Source organism: Physeter macrocephalus, unplaced genomic scaffold, assembly GCF_002837175.3.
Source record: "Physeter macrocephalus isolate SW-GA unplaced genomic scaffold, ASM283717v5 random_280, whole genome shotgun sequence".
Classification (NCBI taxonomy): Eukaryota; Metazoa; Chordata; class Mammalia; order Artiodactyla; family Physeteridae; genus Physeter; species Physeter macrocephalus.
The window spans coordinates 9,848-28,543 of NW_021145627.1; the positions used below are offsets into that span (position 1 = coordinate 9,848).

At 47.3% G+C, this 18,696-nt stretch overlaps 1 protein-coding gene across 3 annotated transcripts in view; it reads right to left on the bottom strand.

The window, feature by feature from the left end:
• The window catches only part of ZNF395 (zinc finger protein 395), a 37,745-nt gene that overhangs the window by 6,872 nt on the left and 12,177 nt on the right, over nucleotides 1–18,696 (bottom strand). For 2 of the 3 annotated variants that reach the window (XM_007108018.2, XM_024130789.1), the window contains exons 2-4: nucleotides 6,864–7,110; nucleotides 5,262–5,494; nucleotides 2,747–2,856 (exon numbers count right to left, since the gene is read on the bottom strand). In XM_007108018.2, the coding sequence (XP_007108080.1) occupies nucleotides 2,747–2,856; nucleotides 5,262–5,494; nucleotides 6,864–7,110 (590 nt within the window). Of the gene's footprint in view, nucleotides 1–2,746; nucleotides 2,857–5,261; nucleotides 5,495–6,863; nucleotides 7,111–9,919; nucleotides 10,062–18,696 lie in introns of those variants that run through there. The other variant, XM_055082890.1, reaches the window with a different exon arrangement.

The window sequence follows — 18,696 nt, forward strand, 5'->3', positions numbered from 1 at the left end:
CTCACGGGCCCAGCCGCTCCGCGGCATGTGGGATCTTCCCGGACCGGGGCACGAACCCGGTTCCCCTGCGTCAGTAGGCGGACTCTCAACCACTGCGCCACCAGGGAAGCCCAAATTTTCAGTTTTTAAGCTGCCTTTCTTCGGGCTGCTTTAGGCCCGACCCAGATTCTTCCGTGCCGAGACCATAAATCCATATTAATTTTTACTATAGGAGAATCTGAAATTTTGATATGTGGAAATAGCAGGAAAAGGGGAGGGAAACTGTGACACATGCAGGTATGGTGGCCTTGTCCCCAAAAGCCCCAACTCCCAACATGGGCAGCATTCCACGGAGCCTCCTTACCCTGGATTCCGAGATGGTCTACCACATCCCCTGTGGCCAGGATAAACATCTCACTGCTTTTCTCTCATCCTGCTCCATATTCCAAACCGCTTCTAGGCTAATCCAGACACCCAGCATTGCGCGTTTCCAACGCAGGCTTTCCTTAATTAAGTCTCATACGCTAGGAAAAGCCCACCCAGACAGAAGGGGACAGGTGAACTCTGCCCTTCCCAAGTGTCACTGTCAAGTCTCAAAGCAACGACTTCCTGGAAACCAAGAGTTCACGACATCTACACATGGGGCTAAAAATAGGGTAGCCCTTCAGGAAAGATCTCAGGAGCCGCCAGCAGGTCAAGGGTTCGCACACATCCACTCAAGAAACCTATCAGGGAGAGAAGGGCAAGGGAGCAGAAGTGCTACATCGAGCATCAGGACAGAAGAAGAGAGCAGGTCAAACGGCAGGCCCGCCCTACAAAACAGCAGCCTTCCACCGAGGAACCATTCCAATGGCTCAACAATGACACTGGCAAACTGGCACACAAGGAAAAATACAAAACAAAGCAAAAAGTGAATCTCATAAATTAACCTATACCTTGTAAGAAGAACATAAATCACTCTACCTTAGGTCATAAGATTTTCTAGGGCAGGGTCAACAGAGCATGAAAGCAAAGTGCTCCCCTGCAAACGCATGGCGAGCTTCTAAGAAATCCTTGTAATTTCCTCTGCCCTCTACAAGCCCATGCAGAGCCATCCTAACAATACAGAGACCGGAGGGAATGGGCGGATTCTGCACAAAGAGCATCCACGATTAGAGCAAGGTTCTGGTTGTTGCAGAGACCTCGCCTTGCAGAATACATCAACATAATTAGCTGCCAAGGGGGCCTTATTTCTCCACTGACTTCAACGTAAGATCAGAAATATACTGGAACTTCCCTGGTGGTCCAGTGGTTCAGACTCCACACTCCCAATGCAGGCGGCCCGGGTTCGCTCCCTGGTCAGGGAACTAGATCCCACGTGCCACAACTAAAGATCCTGCGAGCGGCAACTAAGACCCGGGGCAGCCAAATCAATCAATCCATAAATTTTTTTTTTAAAGATATTGTAATGGGAAAAAAAGTCTTTAATAGACAATGAAAAATGTTTATCAAAGGGGACTTAAGATATGGCATATTATCAGTTAAGATACGTATATGCTGGTGTTGGGACGTGTGTATGAACATATGTAGATGGATTACACACACACACACACACACACACACACACACACACACACACACACACACACACACACACACACACACACACACACACATCCTAATGGGAATTGCAGTCAACGATTTTCTTTCCCTTTATGACACTTTCCTGGATCTTCTTCCTGTTGACCAACCTCCTGCATCTCCTAAACTCATAGAGTTTCCTAAGAACTTAAAATTGACTCCTTTCCTCCCTGCGTTGCCTGTGTGGCCCCCAGGTGCTCACAGAGCAGGTATGTGATGCTCTGCCTCACAACTGGTACCGTCAGACTGCAACAGCTTCCTGTAGCAGCCCAGCCATTGAGGACAGGCCTTGGGTGACACAAGTAAGTCTGCCTTATCACCCCCTTAAATTGATTTTCTATGTAGGGAGATTACTTATGAGGGATGCTTATAAATAAAGGCCACTTTCCTCCTGGTATGTGTTCAGAGCGGACTCCGTATTTTCCTATAAGCTTTTAAGAAGCTCGCAATTCAGTTGGATCTCACCAATGAAAAAGTTATTCCCTGGGAGTAAGTTAGGCCAGCCTGATGACAAGTTTCAAAAAAAAAACCCCTTCAGGTTCACTACCAGTCTTATCAAGCTACTAATATCCAGCAACCCTCCTTCCTCCCATATTACTCGTGATGTATTTTGGGGGTTGTGCTAGAATTTTCTTTTAATTTATAAATTTGCTGCGAAGTCTTACTATCGATTTGTATTACGCAATTAGATTTATTTTAGACTTCAGCTCATTTGTTCCACACTAATTTACAAGGCTGAATCAGGCACTTGTAATGGGGGAGTGAATCGGCTGAGGCCACTAGGGGACCATTTGGTAAGTTTCTACCTTTAGAACTCAATGTTCCTCCACTGGCCATGTTCAGCCCCACAAGTGCCTCGCTCGCTTACTCCCATTGAAGAACTTACTCAAGTGGCCAGTGTGGCTCAGTCCCGCGCTCAAATCATCTTCACAATGCACCAGGAAGCTTCTCCCCAGAGGAGGAAACTGAGGAAAAAGAATGGAAGCGGCTAACTCCGTGTCACTCAGCCACTCTGGGATGCCAGGGAGAAGAGACTCCAGAAACCCTGCTGCCAGGCCAGCAACTTAGGCAATTATCTGCCCAAAGGAGAAGAGGTCTGTGGTGGGCCTCTGCCGCACCCAGAACCCACCCGGGCCCCGTTCCTCACCAGAGAAGTTGGTCTCGACCCCAGGAGGACTCTGCACCACGGGGCTGCAGGACAGGGACGTCAGCACCATGGCTGCCATCATCTCGTCCATCTCCACTGCATCCGACTTCCTGGATTCAGACAGGTGAGAGCCAAAGGTTACTTCCCGACACAGCTGGTCATGTGAGCATCTTACATTCCTAGATTGTCCCCTCCATGCCTCGACTCCAATCAGTCAGTGGGTGCTCAAGAAATACTGTTAAATAAAGCATGCAGACCTCTCTTCATTCTTCATGAAAAAGACTCAATTCTGAGCTACACTGATAATATCAGTCAACCCCCCACAGAAGCAGGCTGGTCCCCATCCCACTGCTGACACCCGGAGGTAGTTCCACTCTCCCTTGAATTCCCTTCCTAACTCTAAGTCTGCAGCTTAAAATCAGGAATTTTATTTGGGGGAAAGGAAAATGAGTCCAAACAATGAAATAAAGCATGGGCATAAAAGACGGCCAGCTAGAATTCAAAATCTCCAAAATTACCTTCCTTTCCTCGTTTTATATTTAAATTTAAGAGGGAACAATTACACTAACCAATTCCTTCCCCTCCCCCCAAGATTAATGATGAGGTATTGTGATAGCTTCTGAATGTGAACAGAACCTGGTACATAAGCCAATGAGCAAAAAACCCAGAAATACTAAAATAAATCTTCCAGTGCAAATCTCAATGCTTTATACAGCAGAGTTCTATAAAATTTTACACATAATTTTTTAAATCCATATAAAGTTACATTATTTGGAAATAAAATTAAAGCTATCTATAAGTTAATGCTAAAGTATGAAAAGACTGTCTGAAATAAATTTCTAGGTGGCTCCTCTGTTTCAAAGTACTGTATTATACAATTCATTCTTTACAATTCAGATCCACTAAAATATACGACTGGGCTTGAAGCAGCTAAACGAAAACTAGTAATGTATTAAATGTGTCAGCATCCCCCTTTTTATATGATTATTTGTATTTTTATTTCCGCAGAATAGAAAGACAAATTCTTTGCCAGTATTCCATTGAATTGACAATCACAAATGTTGTTGCTCTGGTCTGGTCTCAAGACACGGGGTGTACTGTCAGTAACAATAATACTCACAGACAAACACAGATGGGGCAGGGGGCAGGGGGCAGGGCTCAACTGCTTACACATCCTGTATATAAGATACCTCATTGGCAGGGGCTTCCCTGGTGGCGCAGTGGTTAAGAATCCACCTGCCAATGCAGGGGACACCGGTTCAAGCCCTGGTCCGGGAAGATCCCACACATCGCGGAGCAACTAAGCCCGTGCGCCACAACTACTGAGCCTGTGCTCTAGAGCCTGTGTGCCACAACGACTGAGCCCGCATGCCACAACTACTGAAGCCCACATGCCTAGAGCCCGTGCTCCGCAACAAGAGAAGCCACTGCAATAAGAAGCCCGGGCTCCGCAACAGAGTAGCACCTGCTCGCTGCAACTAGAGAAAGCCCACACACAGCAACGAAGACCCAACACAATGAAAAATAATAAATAAAAATAAATAAATTTATTTTTTAAAAAAAGAAAAGAATCTCATTGGCAAATTTTCTTTTTTAATCTTAAAATATCAATGTGCATAAAGTATATAACATAGAAATTAGAATACACATATTCTCAGGGAAAAAAATCATGTCATAAAATTCTAAAGCAGGGACTTCCCTGGCAGGTGCAGTGGTTAAGACTGCGCTTCCACTGCAGGGGGCGTGGGTTCAATCCCTGGTCGGGAGCTAAGATCCTGCATACTGTGCAGTGTGGCCAGAAAAGTAAAAATAATTAAAAAAAAAAAATTCTAAAGCAAAGTAAGCATTCTTCATTCAGCATCGATAGTTTTAAATATCTAGCCAGGGCTCTGCAATCTCTAGACTGAGCCTTCCGCCTGTTTTAGCCTGGCTCACAAGCTAAGAATGGCTTAACAATTTTTACATGGTTTTAAAAATCGAAAAAAGAATATTCCTTCTTGACATGACACATGGAAATGACATGAAATTGAAATCTGAGTGTCCATAAGTAAGGTTTTATTGGGGCACAACACGCCCGCCTGTTTACATACTATCTGTGGCTGATTTCACGTGACCACAGCCAAGCAGAGAAGCTGTGACAGAGACCATTTGGCCCACAAAGCCTACGTTATTTACTCTCTGGCCCATTCTGAACACGTTTGCTGACTCCTGATCTAAGCCATTTTTTTCTCTCTCATCATGAAAAACTAAGACCTAATTTTAGTTTGAGCCTGAAAGGGGAAAAAAACAGCCCTTAGCCAGACAAAGCTATATCACCCATAATAGAGTTACAGGGAAGAAAAGATGCCCTTCTGGGTCTTTTCAAAAGGATGCCCTCTCACTGTATCCCATTTGTCCGATATCTTGACAACTAGACACCTGGTAGTTCCACATTCCTTCCCCAACACAAGGCATCCCAAAACCCCATACCTCACCACCCATGTGTCTTTCAGAGCCCAGGTTCTGTCACACAAACCTCTTTGGGACATCAATGTTCCTGGAGACAGGCCTGTAGGCTGGTGCCTGGGTTCCCTGCTCGGGAGGTGGTGCCTGGGGGATGGGGCTCTGCAGCTCAGCCGGCCACACCTCCTCCGCTTTGCAGCAGATTTGTAACTTCTGGTCCAACAGCCAGACAGTCACCTTATCCTCTGCCCAACTATGCCGCTCCACCAGTCCTGTACACTCTTGACCCCCGTACCACACACAAACCTGGGGAGAGAAAAACAGCAACCAGTGGTCAGCACTTGGGAGTTCTCACTCCATATGTCTCAAGTTCTGGGAGCCAGGAGCCGTATGCCACAAACTGCATTCTCTGACTCATCTTTAATTCAAGCAGATGCTCCCAGGTACCTGCTTCCCACCTGAACACCAAGACTAGCTACAGTGGATTGGTTCTTCCCAAAACAAATCCTTATAAAGTCTCTAGATGGAGAGAGCAAATGTGTCAGTTTCTGGGATTTTTTTTTTTTTAACTTGGAGTCTACATGCAATTAAAGTTATGTAGTTATCATCGTAAAATAGACTAATAACTATAGGATGTTTTCTGTAAGCCTCATGGTAACCACAAAGAAAAAACGTCTAGGAGATACACAAAAGATAAAGAAATCAACGCACAGGACTCAGAAAAAAAAAATCAACAAATCACACACACACACACACAAAAAGACAGCAAGAGAAGAAGAAAGAAACAAAGGAATTACAAACCAGTCAGAAAAAAACAGTTCACAAGATCGCAATACCAAGTCCTTACCTATCACTAATTACTTTAAATGTAAACGGATTAAATTCTCAAATCAAACGAATTTGGAATCTGTGTCCCTCCCTCCTGATTTCTTGCCCTGACTAGCCTCTGAAGTCCTATATATCTGCTGGTCCCCAACTATTGCCCTGAATTGCTCACACCCTGCATTTTTCCCTTCAGAGAATCCTGAGTCTATCTGGGAGCAAGATGGTAGTGGTGAAGAAGTAGGCTGACTGCTTTCAAGGGTGCCTAGCAGTTGCCAGGTGGCCTCACCTCATGGGAAGAGATGTCTGGACGACACAAGCCTTGAAACAGAGGCAGAAAGCAGAGCCTCTATTATCAGCTCTTGAGAAGGCAATGAAGGAGAAGCCCATGCATCTGGATCTAGTGACAACATCAGGCACAGGTGATGCCTGAGCCCTGCCACAGGGGAGGAAACACTGGAAAAGGGACTCCAAATGGCATTCCAACTAAACAAACACCTTCATCTCTTGAAAACATCTAAAGGTAATTCACAGATGCAATCTTATCTGTCTCCTGTAAGTCTGAGATTCTTTCCCTTGTTTTTGTAAAGTTGCAAACTGAGACAGATTAAGAGAAACAGCTCTGGCCATGCTTTGAACTGAGGTTCTGAACAGGCCTGAGACCAGAACTGTCGTGGAGGAGCCCTGGGTCTGCTCATTCCCTTGGGAAGCCTGCTGCCCAAGGGCTCATATGGCTGCAGGGAAAAGGTCTGTGCTAAAGCCCGTGCCCAGAGAGTTTCACTCAGGGAACCACTGGGCCGCCAAATGCAAGCTTGGAGAGATCGGACATTTGTCCACTCGGGGATCAACCTACCTTCTGCCCGGGCTGAAAGGCCACCTGCTGGAGGCCTGAGGTGCCTGAAGCCTTGAGGAGTTCCTTGGGCTGCTCCTGGCAGGTCGTGTCCTTAGAGGCAAGGAAGGGCTGGGGTGCCGCCCCCTCAAGCAGCTCTGCCTGAGGCTCCAAGGGTGGGGCAGCCCCGGGTGGCCCCAACACCCGGGCGCCCAGGAGGGACCTCTTGCCAAGGCGCCGGGACAGAACGCTGGCCATGCTGCTGCCTTTCCTGGGAGGTAAAGGGGACACAGAGTCCTTTATCCCGTATCTGGAGGCATCAGGAAGCCCTACACACAGTTGGAACCCGTGAGTGTCCGTTAAAAAGGATGCAACAGTTTAAAGTAACTTTTACAACTTTTTTCTTTTTACAAAAGTAATACCTGTTACTAGTAGGACGTTTAGAATGTACTGATAAGCACAAAGAAAAACAAATCCCTCAAGAAGCAGCCTCCCACAGATACCCATGTTTCCTATACAGCATTCCAAGCTTTCTTCTACACACAGATTTATATATTTCTGTTTCTACAAAAATGGGATCATGGTTTGGTAAACTGAATTTACACTTATCCGGTGTGGGTTATACTGTATCATTAAATGTTATTCTACAATCATACTTTTATAAGTCACACAGTGTTTTCTTAGGCGGATGCATCACTGCAAATTTAACAAATTCCTTATTCTTCTTCCTGAGGGCTGTACCCAGGGTTGCGCTGCTGAAACTGCTCTGCCTGCAGGGAGCATCTCAGCACACACACCTGTCCGCTTCCCGGGTCAGGATGCTATTACAACAGCACTAAGTCAGAGCGGGAGGGGGGTCTGTCAGACACTCAGATTCTCAAGCTCAGCTGGCTTCAAAGTTGCCAACAGCCACAGAAGTGAGCCAACCATCCTTGTTTTCCACTTGAGGGAACCCCACTTGTGGGGAGCTTAAGCGACTTATTCCTGGCGGTACAGGTAGTTGGTGTCAGAGCCTGAACAAGATCTGGTCTCCTGACTCCAAACCCAGGTCTTCTCAGCGCCTCCCAACTGCCTGCACCCTGCGCCCGACAGGCTCCAGGCTTAGGCCACTCGAGCATTCAGGGCTGATGGAAACGCAGGGCCACAGCCCTGACATGGACCAAAGAGAACCATTCCAGGCCTCTGCACCGTCACCCCACAACGGACAGGAGCTGCTCTAGAAACCGCACACATCATTTCTGCGTGCTCAGAGCCATCAGCTCACCCCCACGTATAATACTCCAGAAAGCAGGGCACTGGTGAGCGCTGTCCTCTGCATTTTATAGGGAAGAAGAGCTAGGAAGGCGACAACACCAGAAAGCTTGGTGTGATGCTCCTTCAGTCAAAATCCTCCTGCCTGAGAGGCGGGGTTCTAACCACCGGCACTCTCTAAGCCCCAGGGCAGGGGTGGGGGGGGACACCCCTTGACCTTCAGGTGCCTACACCATTCCAGAAAAGAGGAAGTCAATCTTATGGGACCTCAGAGATTCAAAACAGTCAACGAGCTTGCTCTTGGGAAAACCCACCCCTGATCCACAGCCTCCCTGCTAAGCAGGATGCAGGGAAAACACAGTAGATCTGCCTCAGGCTGCACTGTGGACCCCACTCAGAGGCTGTTTCCTCATCTGTAAGTCACAATGCTAATACTCCCCTTACCAACCTTCGAGGAGCAATGAGAACGTTCCAGTAGAAGCCCTCTGGACACAGGCTTCTAAATAATTCTGTATTAGACTAATCTTTCAAGTTCTTACAAAGGTGATGAATCATCCCTTTTTCCCCAATAAGATGTAACCCCCAGGTTATTTGGACAGCTCACCTCTTAACACCTCATTTATGTGGAGACATTGTATTCATACCTAATGCTGAAGAGCATTTCCTATGCACTAGACTCTAAGTGCAGTACTGGCATTCTCTCATTCCACGGGTACCATTAGTGTCCATCCTTATTCTGTTCTCAAAAAAAATAAAGACCCAGAGAGATTAAAAGACTTGACCAAGGTCAGGGTAACAGGCCGAATCAGGGCCCCTCAGGACCTACTGACTTCAAAGTCCGTTTTTTTAGGATGACACCATGCTCCCCCGTCCTCTTTCAGAATACCCTCTGCCTGGGGCCCATGACCTATGGCCTCTACTTCCCTATTCTCACCTCCTTGGACTCCACTGACTTCCACCTCTGCTGTCCACGTCATGCCCTGGGTCACAAGGTACCGCCCAGCACCGGAGGGTCAAGCTTTGTGCTCACAACCCCAGGCGTACCCTCCTTCCTGGTTCCCTCTCCTGGTCCTCAGGCTACCGGTTGCCCTTGTCAGCAGCCCCATTCCCACCAACTCCTCTTCAAGAACTGACTTCCACTGGTCACCCAACAACAGGTCAGAACTCTGCAGTCCCTTCACCCCCAGAAACCAGAATCCCTCGCATCCGCAAAGGGCTCGAGGGGTGGATCGCTACCAGGGGGCACAGCTGCTCCCAGGCCTGCTGGGGCTGCTGGCGGAAGGGGAAGAATCAGACCTGGCACCCTGCAAACTCACGCTGCCCCTTCTCCAGAGCGCTCGTAGCTCCTCAGCCATCCTGCAGCTCATTCCCTCTGGGTACCCTAGCACACTCCGAATCTCTGCTGCCCCAGGTCCTCTGTTCCCTCTTAACTCACTTCTCCAGTCAGTATTTAGTCGAGGAACTGATTTGTACAGAGCATATCCCCGGTGCTGTGGCAGGTGTAAAATACTAGGATTTTCATGGACTCAATACCAACACCATTTCCCTACCTGGAATGTCCATCAGGCTAACTCCACCCCTGTCTATTAAGCTTGGCATTTCCAGAGACTGTTCCAGCGGCCTTTCCCCTCCCTCCCACCCCTCTGCCCATGGCCGCACCCACGCCAGGAGAAAACTGCACCACAGCTATGGGTTCAAACTTTCTTTGAATAGTTCCATAAACCTTCTTTACTTTTCACCAGGAGAAAACTGCACCACAGCTATGGGTTCAAACTTTCTTTGAATAGTTCCATAAACCGCCTTTAGTTTTCACCCTTGTCCAGAAGTACCTCGGGGCTTCGTTTGGGTCCCATGCCATCTTCACGTCTCCCGATTCCTGGCCTCCTTCCCAACCATCCCAGCAAAGTATGCTCAGCAAACATCTCCACAATAACAAGACGTGAAGGGTAAAAATAAGCTTAAAAGATAAGAATAAAGTCGCAAAAACAGAGGAAAAGGGTTTGGCACATTTTTATCAGTGTTTTACTCAGAGCTTCAAGGGCTAGAATCAGAGAGTATGGTATGTCCACCATGAATTCCCTAGAAAGCAAAGAGATAAGAAAAAGGTCAAAATCACAGCAGCATCCTACAGAGTTCCTCTGTAGGTGTCTGGTGACTTTATATTTAGTAACACTCTATTGGAAAGCTTTACTATGTATGTCATTAAAAGGAATAAAAACGTAAGGAGTGGGCTTCCCTGGTGGCGCAGTGGTTGAGGGTCCGCCAGCCGATGCAGGGGACGCGGGTTCGTGCCCCAGTCCGGGAGGATTCCCACATGCCGCAGAGCGGCTGGGCCCGTGAGCCATGGCTGCTGAGCCTGTGCGTCCGGAGCCTGTGCTCAGCAACGGGAGAGGCCGCGGCAGTGAGAGGCCCGCGTACCGCAAAAAAAAAAAAAAAGTAAGGAGTAAATTCTTTACCACTACCAAAAAAAAAATGTCCAAGCTGATTTGGTGCTCATTTGGTTTTAAAAACTCAGTCACCTACCACCATCCTCGAAACCTCAAGCCAGAAACAAGAACCTCAAACCCTCAGTTTAATGTCGCTGAGCTAGAAGTGAAGCCACAGTGCCACTTAGAGACATCAGATGGCAGCATCCATCCAGAGAAAGAAACAATCCTGCTCTTGACTCAAAAGAAAAAAAAAAAAAAAGAAAGAAAAAAACAGTGGCCACCCCCACTTTCCACAGCAGGAAGTTTGAGGTTTCTACCACTGAAATGAAGAAAGGGTAGTATTTCCAAAATTCCTGGGCTTCCAGACGGAGCCTGAAATATTTGGCTAACAGACTCTGACGATGTTTTTGTTAAGTCTTTTTTTTTTTTTTTTTTAAGTGTAAAGAACGCTTTTTATTTGGTTTGTGAAGCTGCACCTTCCAAAGCCCGCTGGATTTGCACAGTTGGTGAACCTGCCCACTTCCGGCTTCTTCCCACATGCATTCTCTGGCCTTTCACCTTTAACTGGCCTGAATTCCACCCTGAAATACCTTTTATTATTTGTTTTATTTATAGTGCGCCCAAATCTTAATTTTTAAAAGCAGAAGAGAAAGAAGGAAGGGAAACTGCCTTTATTAAATGCCTAATAGCACCAACTTTCGCAAATTGTATCTAATTTAATCCTCAGAGTGACTTAAGATAAACATACGGTCTTTTATGTCTGATGAGGAAACTGAGCCACTGAGAGGTTAGGTTGCCAAGGCTACGCAACCAGGAAAGGCAGCCACTAGAGACTGAACTCATTTCTATCTGGTGTCAAAGGGCATGATCCTACCAGTATTCCAATAGGTGTGAGAGCTCTCAAAATAAAACACTCAAGTTGCTTTTCATCTACATGGTATTTTTTTTCCCTATGTCAGTGAACCTCTACAGGGAAAAAAAAAAAAAAGCAAAAGCAAAACAAACAAAAAACCAGCTCCCAATCCTGCAAGTCTCCTTGTGTACTTTTTCTTTCCTTGAAAACCCAATTCTCCACTTGCATCTTAGCCTCCCACCTACAAAATAAAGGTCAATGCTTTCCTCCAACCTTGTTCAACAGTCCAGGTCACTGTTAATCATTTAGCCGTTTGGGAAGACCTTTATACACAATATTGCCCTCTGAGAGGGTGCAGAGAGATAATGTAATCAATCCCAAAAGTTAAGGGAAATCTTAGCCAAATTTATACTGAGGATTGATAGCATGGAAGTGAAAAAACATGAATCTAGATTAAATGTAGGCTGGGCAGGATGTCCAGGTGTGTTGCTCAGCATTACATTAGGAACATGGCTCAACAGATAACACCATCCCTCAAGTCCTTCGGGGATTCAGAAGTGAATTCAAGCACCTACAGAGGTCTGCCATGCGGGCAGGAAGAGGATCCAGGTTAATCTGGACTCTAGAGGGACTTTCCAGGACGGCCTGTTACTTTATACCTTAGCTTGAGGGTCCCAACACCCTCCCAGCATGTTTCTACCAATGTAACCACCGCTTCCTTCAAATCTTTCTTCCCTGATCTCTACTTTCAACTCACCCCCCTATTGGTTTCTTTCTTGGGAGCTATTGATGGTCCATAATAACCAGCCAGCCCCTAACGTGCCATATGGTTCTGGTTCGGCAAAGAGAAATCAAGAAACATCTATTTCAGGGTAACAGGAACAGTGTTTCAACACATAGTGAAATCCACCTTTATAATGTTACATTCTCGACTTACGGAAGTCCTTGACGGAAACGCTAAAAAAGACTTCCTGGCTGATGTACAGTTTTAAGATATCCCGAGTGCTCTTTGCTTCTCACCCCACCACTGTCACCCACAGGGAGGGGTTGGCTACCCGAGAAGATGTATTTTGGTCCATGTAAAAGGGGTTAGCCCTTTTCCAGGCTCAGCAAACATCTTCTGATGCGCTAATAGCCCTTAATGAGGACATCTGCCATCAGTTAAATAACTGGGACAGACAGAATAGGAAAACAAACCATCTCTGTGGTTCTAAGTTGCAAATTGCCATTTGACATGTCACTGTTGCCGGACAATCCCAGGTCTCAGCACATCCGTGTGCGCACGCGCACGCACGCATGCGCGCACACTCAACGGGTGCTCTCTCCTACCTCCCATGGCAACAGGCCATGACGTTCCCGAGTAGCACTTCCAGGACACAAGTCATACAGTCAAACTGATTCATTACACAACTAATGGGGTTTCTGGTGGTGGTTTTTTTTTTTTTTTTTGTCGTTAAGGAGGGTGAAGTTTGGAGTAAGACTCCCATTTGCCGAAGCATGGGTGCTTTGCTGCCTCTCTAATGAACAATTTAGAGACCAAGGTGCCGGGCATTACTCCTCTTCCAAGAGTTTCAGGTTCGCCACTAACCTTCAGCTTTCTACTCTATGATCACCCCTGGTAACCACTGCACAGAACATCGATTTGAGTTTTGGGTTCTTTGGCTAATATTTTGCATATCATTCTTAATCTTTTGTCAGAAAGTTGCTAATGTTTTCTTTTTAATTTTATTTATTTATTTATGTCTGCGTTGGGTCTTCGTTGCTGTGTGCGGGCTTCCTCTAGTTGCGGCACGTGGACTTCTCATTGCAGTGGCTTCTCTTGTTGCGGGGCACGGGCTCTAGGCGCACGGGCTTCAGTAGTTGTGGCGCACAGCCTTAGTGGTTCCGTGGCATGTGGGATCTTCCCGGACCAGGGCTCGAATCCGTGTCCCCTGCATTGGCAGGTGGATTCTTAACCACTGCACCACCAGGGAAGTCCCTCATATTTTCTTTTAAATCTGTAAAGTTTTAACTTAATTTCTTTCTTCAATGTGACATTCTAAGCTCATGCAAAGGTCAAAATGTTGCAGCACACCACATCTTTTATTTTCTAACAGAATTCAGTGGAGAACAGGACAATTCATTTGTCCAAAACAATTCATGTTTCAGCAATTCTTGGCCAGGGACGATCTCTGTTGAGAGATGCCATGTGCGTCCACAGCATATTGATGACTATATGCAAATACGTCTGTGGTCCTTGCCATCTGAACCTTGGCAGAAAGAGGTAAGTTGTCATACTCCACCATCACCACCCAAATGCTGCCTGGTAGCTTCTTAAGCCTTATTTTCTTCTGGGGTGCCTTCTCCAGAAAAAGTAAAAAAAAAAAAAAAAAAAAAAAATTCACTTCACTGAGCATACATTGACCGTTTCTTCCCAGAGGATTTTCTTCCCAGCCTGGCTTTGGACAGAAAAACCACCAAGGGTAGCCAAGGACCTGCACTAAAACATCTAGGTCTCTCAAGTTATGCATCAGGTCCTGTTGCACCATTTTTTAAATGTGTGGTATGCAGTTTAGGTTTTCATGATAAGAGCTTAAGATCACAGCACTGAGCATATTAGTAATTGATTCAATACCAAGATTTCTAAATCAGCTGTTCAGAGAATGACCATTTGGATTCTCAGGTCATTCTAACTGTGTCTTCTTCTGAAGTTTTTTGCTTTTTGTTTTTATTTATTTATTTATTTGGCTGTGCCGGGTCTTAGTTGCAACACGCAGGATCTTCGTTGCCACGTGCAGGATCTTTAGTTGTGGCACGTCTGAAGGTGTTTAAAAACTGGGTTACACTGCCTCAATGTATAATAGTTTAGACTACCGGTAAAATTAAAATTAGACAATCAGGATTGGCAGGGATCTTAAAGGTTGCCCATCCCCCATTCAGGGCTGGATCCTCTCCACAGCATTTCCTATAACTGAGTGTCCAGCCTTCCCATCGCTGAGTAATAGATGTAACAGAAAAGTGGAAGGAGAAAATGAGGGCCCCAAATAGCCGTGCTATTTTCATATCCCAGCAGATGGGCCACAGAAATAGGTCACCTGATCTGGTTACACTGAATTTTCTCCAGCAAATAACAAATGACCCTGATCAACAAATACTTTTGTTGGTCTGACTGCACAACAGCCATTCAATCAAGTAAAAGAGACCATTCTGTTTGCACTGCCGGCAGGGAAGGAAAGCATTTTCACAGTTCAGCCCAGAACTACACTTCCCCTTCCTTCACACCTAGCTCCCCATTTGCTTTCAAAACCACCAGTGCCCTTTATTCATTGCTCTGCTGTGCATACACTACTCTGTATGAAACAAGACAATTCTTAGCACAGTACTGGGCACACAGGGCTCAGTGATCTGTAACTACTTCTATTAGTTCCGACGGACTGCATCTCCCTTAGACGGCAAGCCCTTGCTTATCCCATCAAATTTATGATTTTTGAAGAGATGCTCTTCCCATAGGTGAGGAGAGCCCCAGATTTAAAAAATAATGTGTTGTAAGAAATAAGACCTGCTGCTCGCCCAAAAATGAAGAACAGTCATAGTGTCTTAGTAGCGCTTCAGTGTTCAGACTCGGTTCTAAGATAGCAGTCTTTTCTTGAAAACAGGTAGAGAATGCTTTATAAGGAAGCAGGGATAAGTAAAAGCATGCCTAGGAACGTGCCACGTGAGAGGGAGAGATGATCCAGCACTGTTTTCATACATGCACGGGGCACGCATGCATGTGTATACATGTGGGTGCCTGCACTGTGGTTAAACCTGATTTGGCTGTACCAAAACTATGTGAGACGCAGGAGGCACGGAGATGCATGACTGCTGACTCAGCATCCTACCCAGAGCCAGCAGGAAGGAGGGAGCCAGGAGCTGAGTATCTCCGCAAGAACAAGCCTCCGAGAACTGACAGTTCCCTCCAGCAGTTTGCAGGGTCAGCTTCCAACCTGAACATTAACCGCCAACGAATGCCTGAATGGCATTTGGGTTTACAGTCACTTTGATACACACATTCGAGGCTTCCTTTTTTTTCTGACCTCCTGGCAACTCAAGGAAACACGGAGGGACAATTTAATCCCAATTCTACAGCTCAGAAAACTGAGGTTCCTCCAGAAGGCCACTGATTTGCCCGAGCTAGCCAGCTGGGGTGTCTGCAGCTTTCCTGGCCCCTCCCTGGACTCGTTCTCTCTTCCCCTCAAGGGGAGACCCAGCAGCAGGACAGGGGCTCGGGCTGGAAGGGCTCCAGAGTTCCCAGCCCCAGTGCCTTCACCTTGCCTTGTCTGATCCTCACAATGAACGCTGTGAGGAAGAAAGCATGAGTTTCACTGGGAAGAAGGGGTCTATTAGAGGCACTTACAATAATGAAAAGAGAAAGCTGGCAATAAAAGATCCGCCCCCCAAAATATAAAACACAGAGGGGAGAATTTAAAACGCCTAACAGTCCAGGACCCATTAGTGTAAGGCCCTGAGTGGTGCACACGCCAGAAAAGCTCTGTGATCATGATGCCTGAGCTGCCAACCCCGAGATACAAGAAAAGGGCCCCTTATGTTCTCCTCACTTTGAAGGCAGAGAAATGCAGGCTCGCTCTCTCTATTTTTTCATTGAAGTGGTTAACGTAGAAAAACTATTCAGAACTCAACAGTCATTTGAATGAACAATCACATTCCCAGACTATGCTAAATAAACAGACGGTGGGGGGCGGCAGTTGTAGGGAAGGTGAGAGCCACCTGGTGACTTTCCTGGCTGGAATCAATAGGTAATAAAAAGGCAGCAGCCCTCTACAGGGGTGGATAATCAGAGCACAAAGGGCTGCAGGTGCCCAAGAAAGGAACCACCTGGTCCGGGGGCCGGGCCAGGAGTGGGAGATGCAAAATTATAGATGAGAAACCATGCACACGCAGACAGGATGGGCCAACTAGAGACACCAAACCAGAAAAGAGAAACAGGTATGGGAAGGGATCAAGGTGCCCAAAATACCCCTCCAGAATCCAAGTCTCATCTGGGAGCCACCGGTGCCAAACCAGCCAGTGGGAAATAAAAGTGTAATCTTGGCAGTTATAAGTCACAAGATAAGAAACACGTGCTGTTGGGATGACAGAACATTCTAGTGGCTGATAACATTTAAAAACCTGAAATAAGAGCTGGGTGCCAGAATTCGTTCCAAGACCAGGATGGCTGACCAGCCAAGGGAATAGATGTGTCTAGCCAGAAGGGTGATAACAGGCCTCCACAGATCAACTTTTAATCCAACTTTTCCCTCCCTTCTGACTTCCCGGCTGACCGTACAGGTTTTCTGTTTCAGGATGGCAGTGGCTCCTCATGCTGTCACTCTATCACCTTCTCCCGGGAGATTGCTCTGATCTCCTGGGATTGGAGCATCTCCCCCAGTACCAATGGGAATGCTTCCCATCCCCCAGGAATGCTGTGGCTGAGGGGGAAAAAAAAGTCTGGATACACCTGAGCAACTAAAACTGGCTCCTCAAAATGGAAACAGAATGTGCAAGAGAAGCTAACCCCGGGCACACTGCCGAGGACGCCTCTCCAGGAAAAGGGCTCGTGGCAGCCCGTCACCTTGACCTGTGTGACTTTCGGCAACAAGCCACCAGCTCGGAGCCTCAGTTTCCTGCCTCAGCGTGAAAAATGAGAACAGTGCGCCCAGCATGTGAAAGGATCTCAACAGATGTGTTGCCTCCCCTGTTCTCCGATTTCAGACCAGCACTAGACAGCTAAATGACACGGTGGGCCACTCGGAGAGCTTAGGAGCCACTGTCCCGCTGGCATCTGGAAACTGAGGTTGCAAAAGGATATTCAACCCGAACCAGTAATACAACTACTGACTCTAAAGGGAATCAAGAAGTTGACCACAGGTGAGCCGCTGATTAACTGAAATCCCAACAGAACTGATTTCGGCAAGACAGGGGAACCGAGAAATCCAGCACATTCCATTTAGAGGCCAGCTGGCCACGGTGAACCAACCCCAGGGCTCCCTGCTTCAAGAGCTCAACACCCAGCCGGCCAGCTCTGCCCTGTGGCCCAAAGCAGAGCCCACGTGACCCGGCCCCTCACCTCGCTCTCAGCACACAGGTCCCAACCCTGCCCTCCTCTTCCAGGTGAAATCTCCATCTTGGTGCCCCGCCCAGGGCGGTTCAAGGCCCACTGCCAGGCCTCCCGGAGGCGGAGTGTGACCAGCCTCTGCGAGAACAACCCCCCAGATCTGACGCTTCAGTCCCGGGTTCCAGCTGTCCTAGATCTGGATCCACATTCACCCGTGCAGACCTACACAGCACACAGGGCAGCACCGACTCACCAGAAACCCAGGGCAAGGGGAGCCGCAGAACCAAAACGCCAGCGCTCTAAACAATCTGCCGGTACTCGACACGCGCGCAGGCGCTCGCCGATGAACTGAACAGGAGAAGGACGGAGCCTCAGCTTCAGACCCTGACTTTAGAGAACTTTAGGCCTCGCTGAGCTCCTCCTGCATCCCACACCCGGCACTTGTTTATTAAAGCACTTAATACACTCCAGAGTGACATTCATAGATCTGTGCTGTATAATGAGTGTGAGGCCACACTTTGTATTCTAAAGACGGGTGGAGAAGAATCACAGATGCATTGAAGATCTCCAGCTACAGGGAATGAACTGGGTTTAGAATTTACCATCCAGAGTCCACCACCGCTGCTCACCCATCCAGTGATTCTTCTCCAACACACAGGCCAGAGTCCTCAGGGGGCCAGACAGAACTGACTACGGGGCTGAGCGGAGCCCTTCCCAACACCCACCCCTCCAGCCAAACCGTGCTGAAGCATGAGGCCACACACTCGCACACCCTAAAGCCTGCCCCATTCTCAGAAAACAACTGCTTCGTGTCTGAGCCCACCTCATGTATGCCCGGCCTGCGTTACATCTAAGCTTGGAACTGACCTTGTAATGGGTCTTTATTAAGATTTAAAATTAATGTACCCTGTTACCTAGCAAGTCCCCTTTCTCAGGATCTACCCTAGAGAAACACTCACGTGTGTGGCAAAGAGGCATGTACGGCCACGTTTATTGTAACGGCATTTGTAACAGCAGAGGATTTGGAAATAACTTAAATGGCCATCCATTAGGCTAAATCAACCAACAGTTTAGCCTTCTGATTCTAAGGAAGGCTATGCAGGAGTTGAACAAAATCAAGAAGATCTATACAGGGCTTCCCTGGTGGCGCAGTGGTTGAGAATCCGCCTGTCGATGCAGGGTACACGGGTTCGTGCCCCGATCCGGGAAGATCCCACATGCCGCGGAGCGGCTGGGCCCGTGCGCCATGGC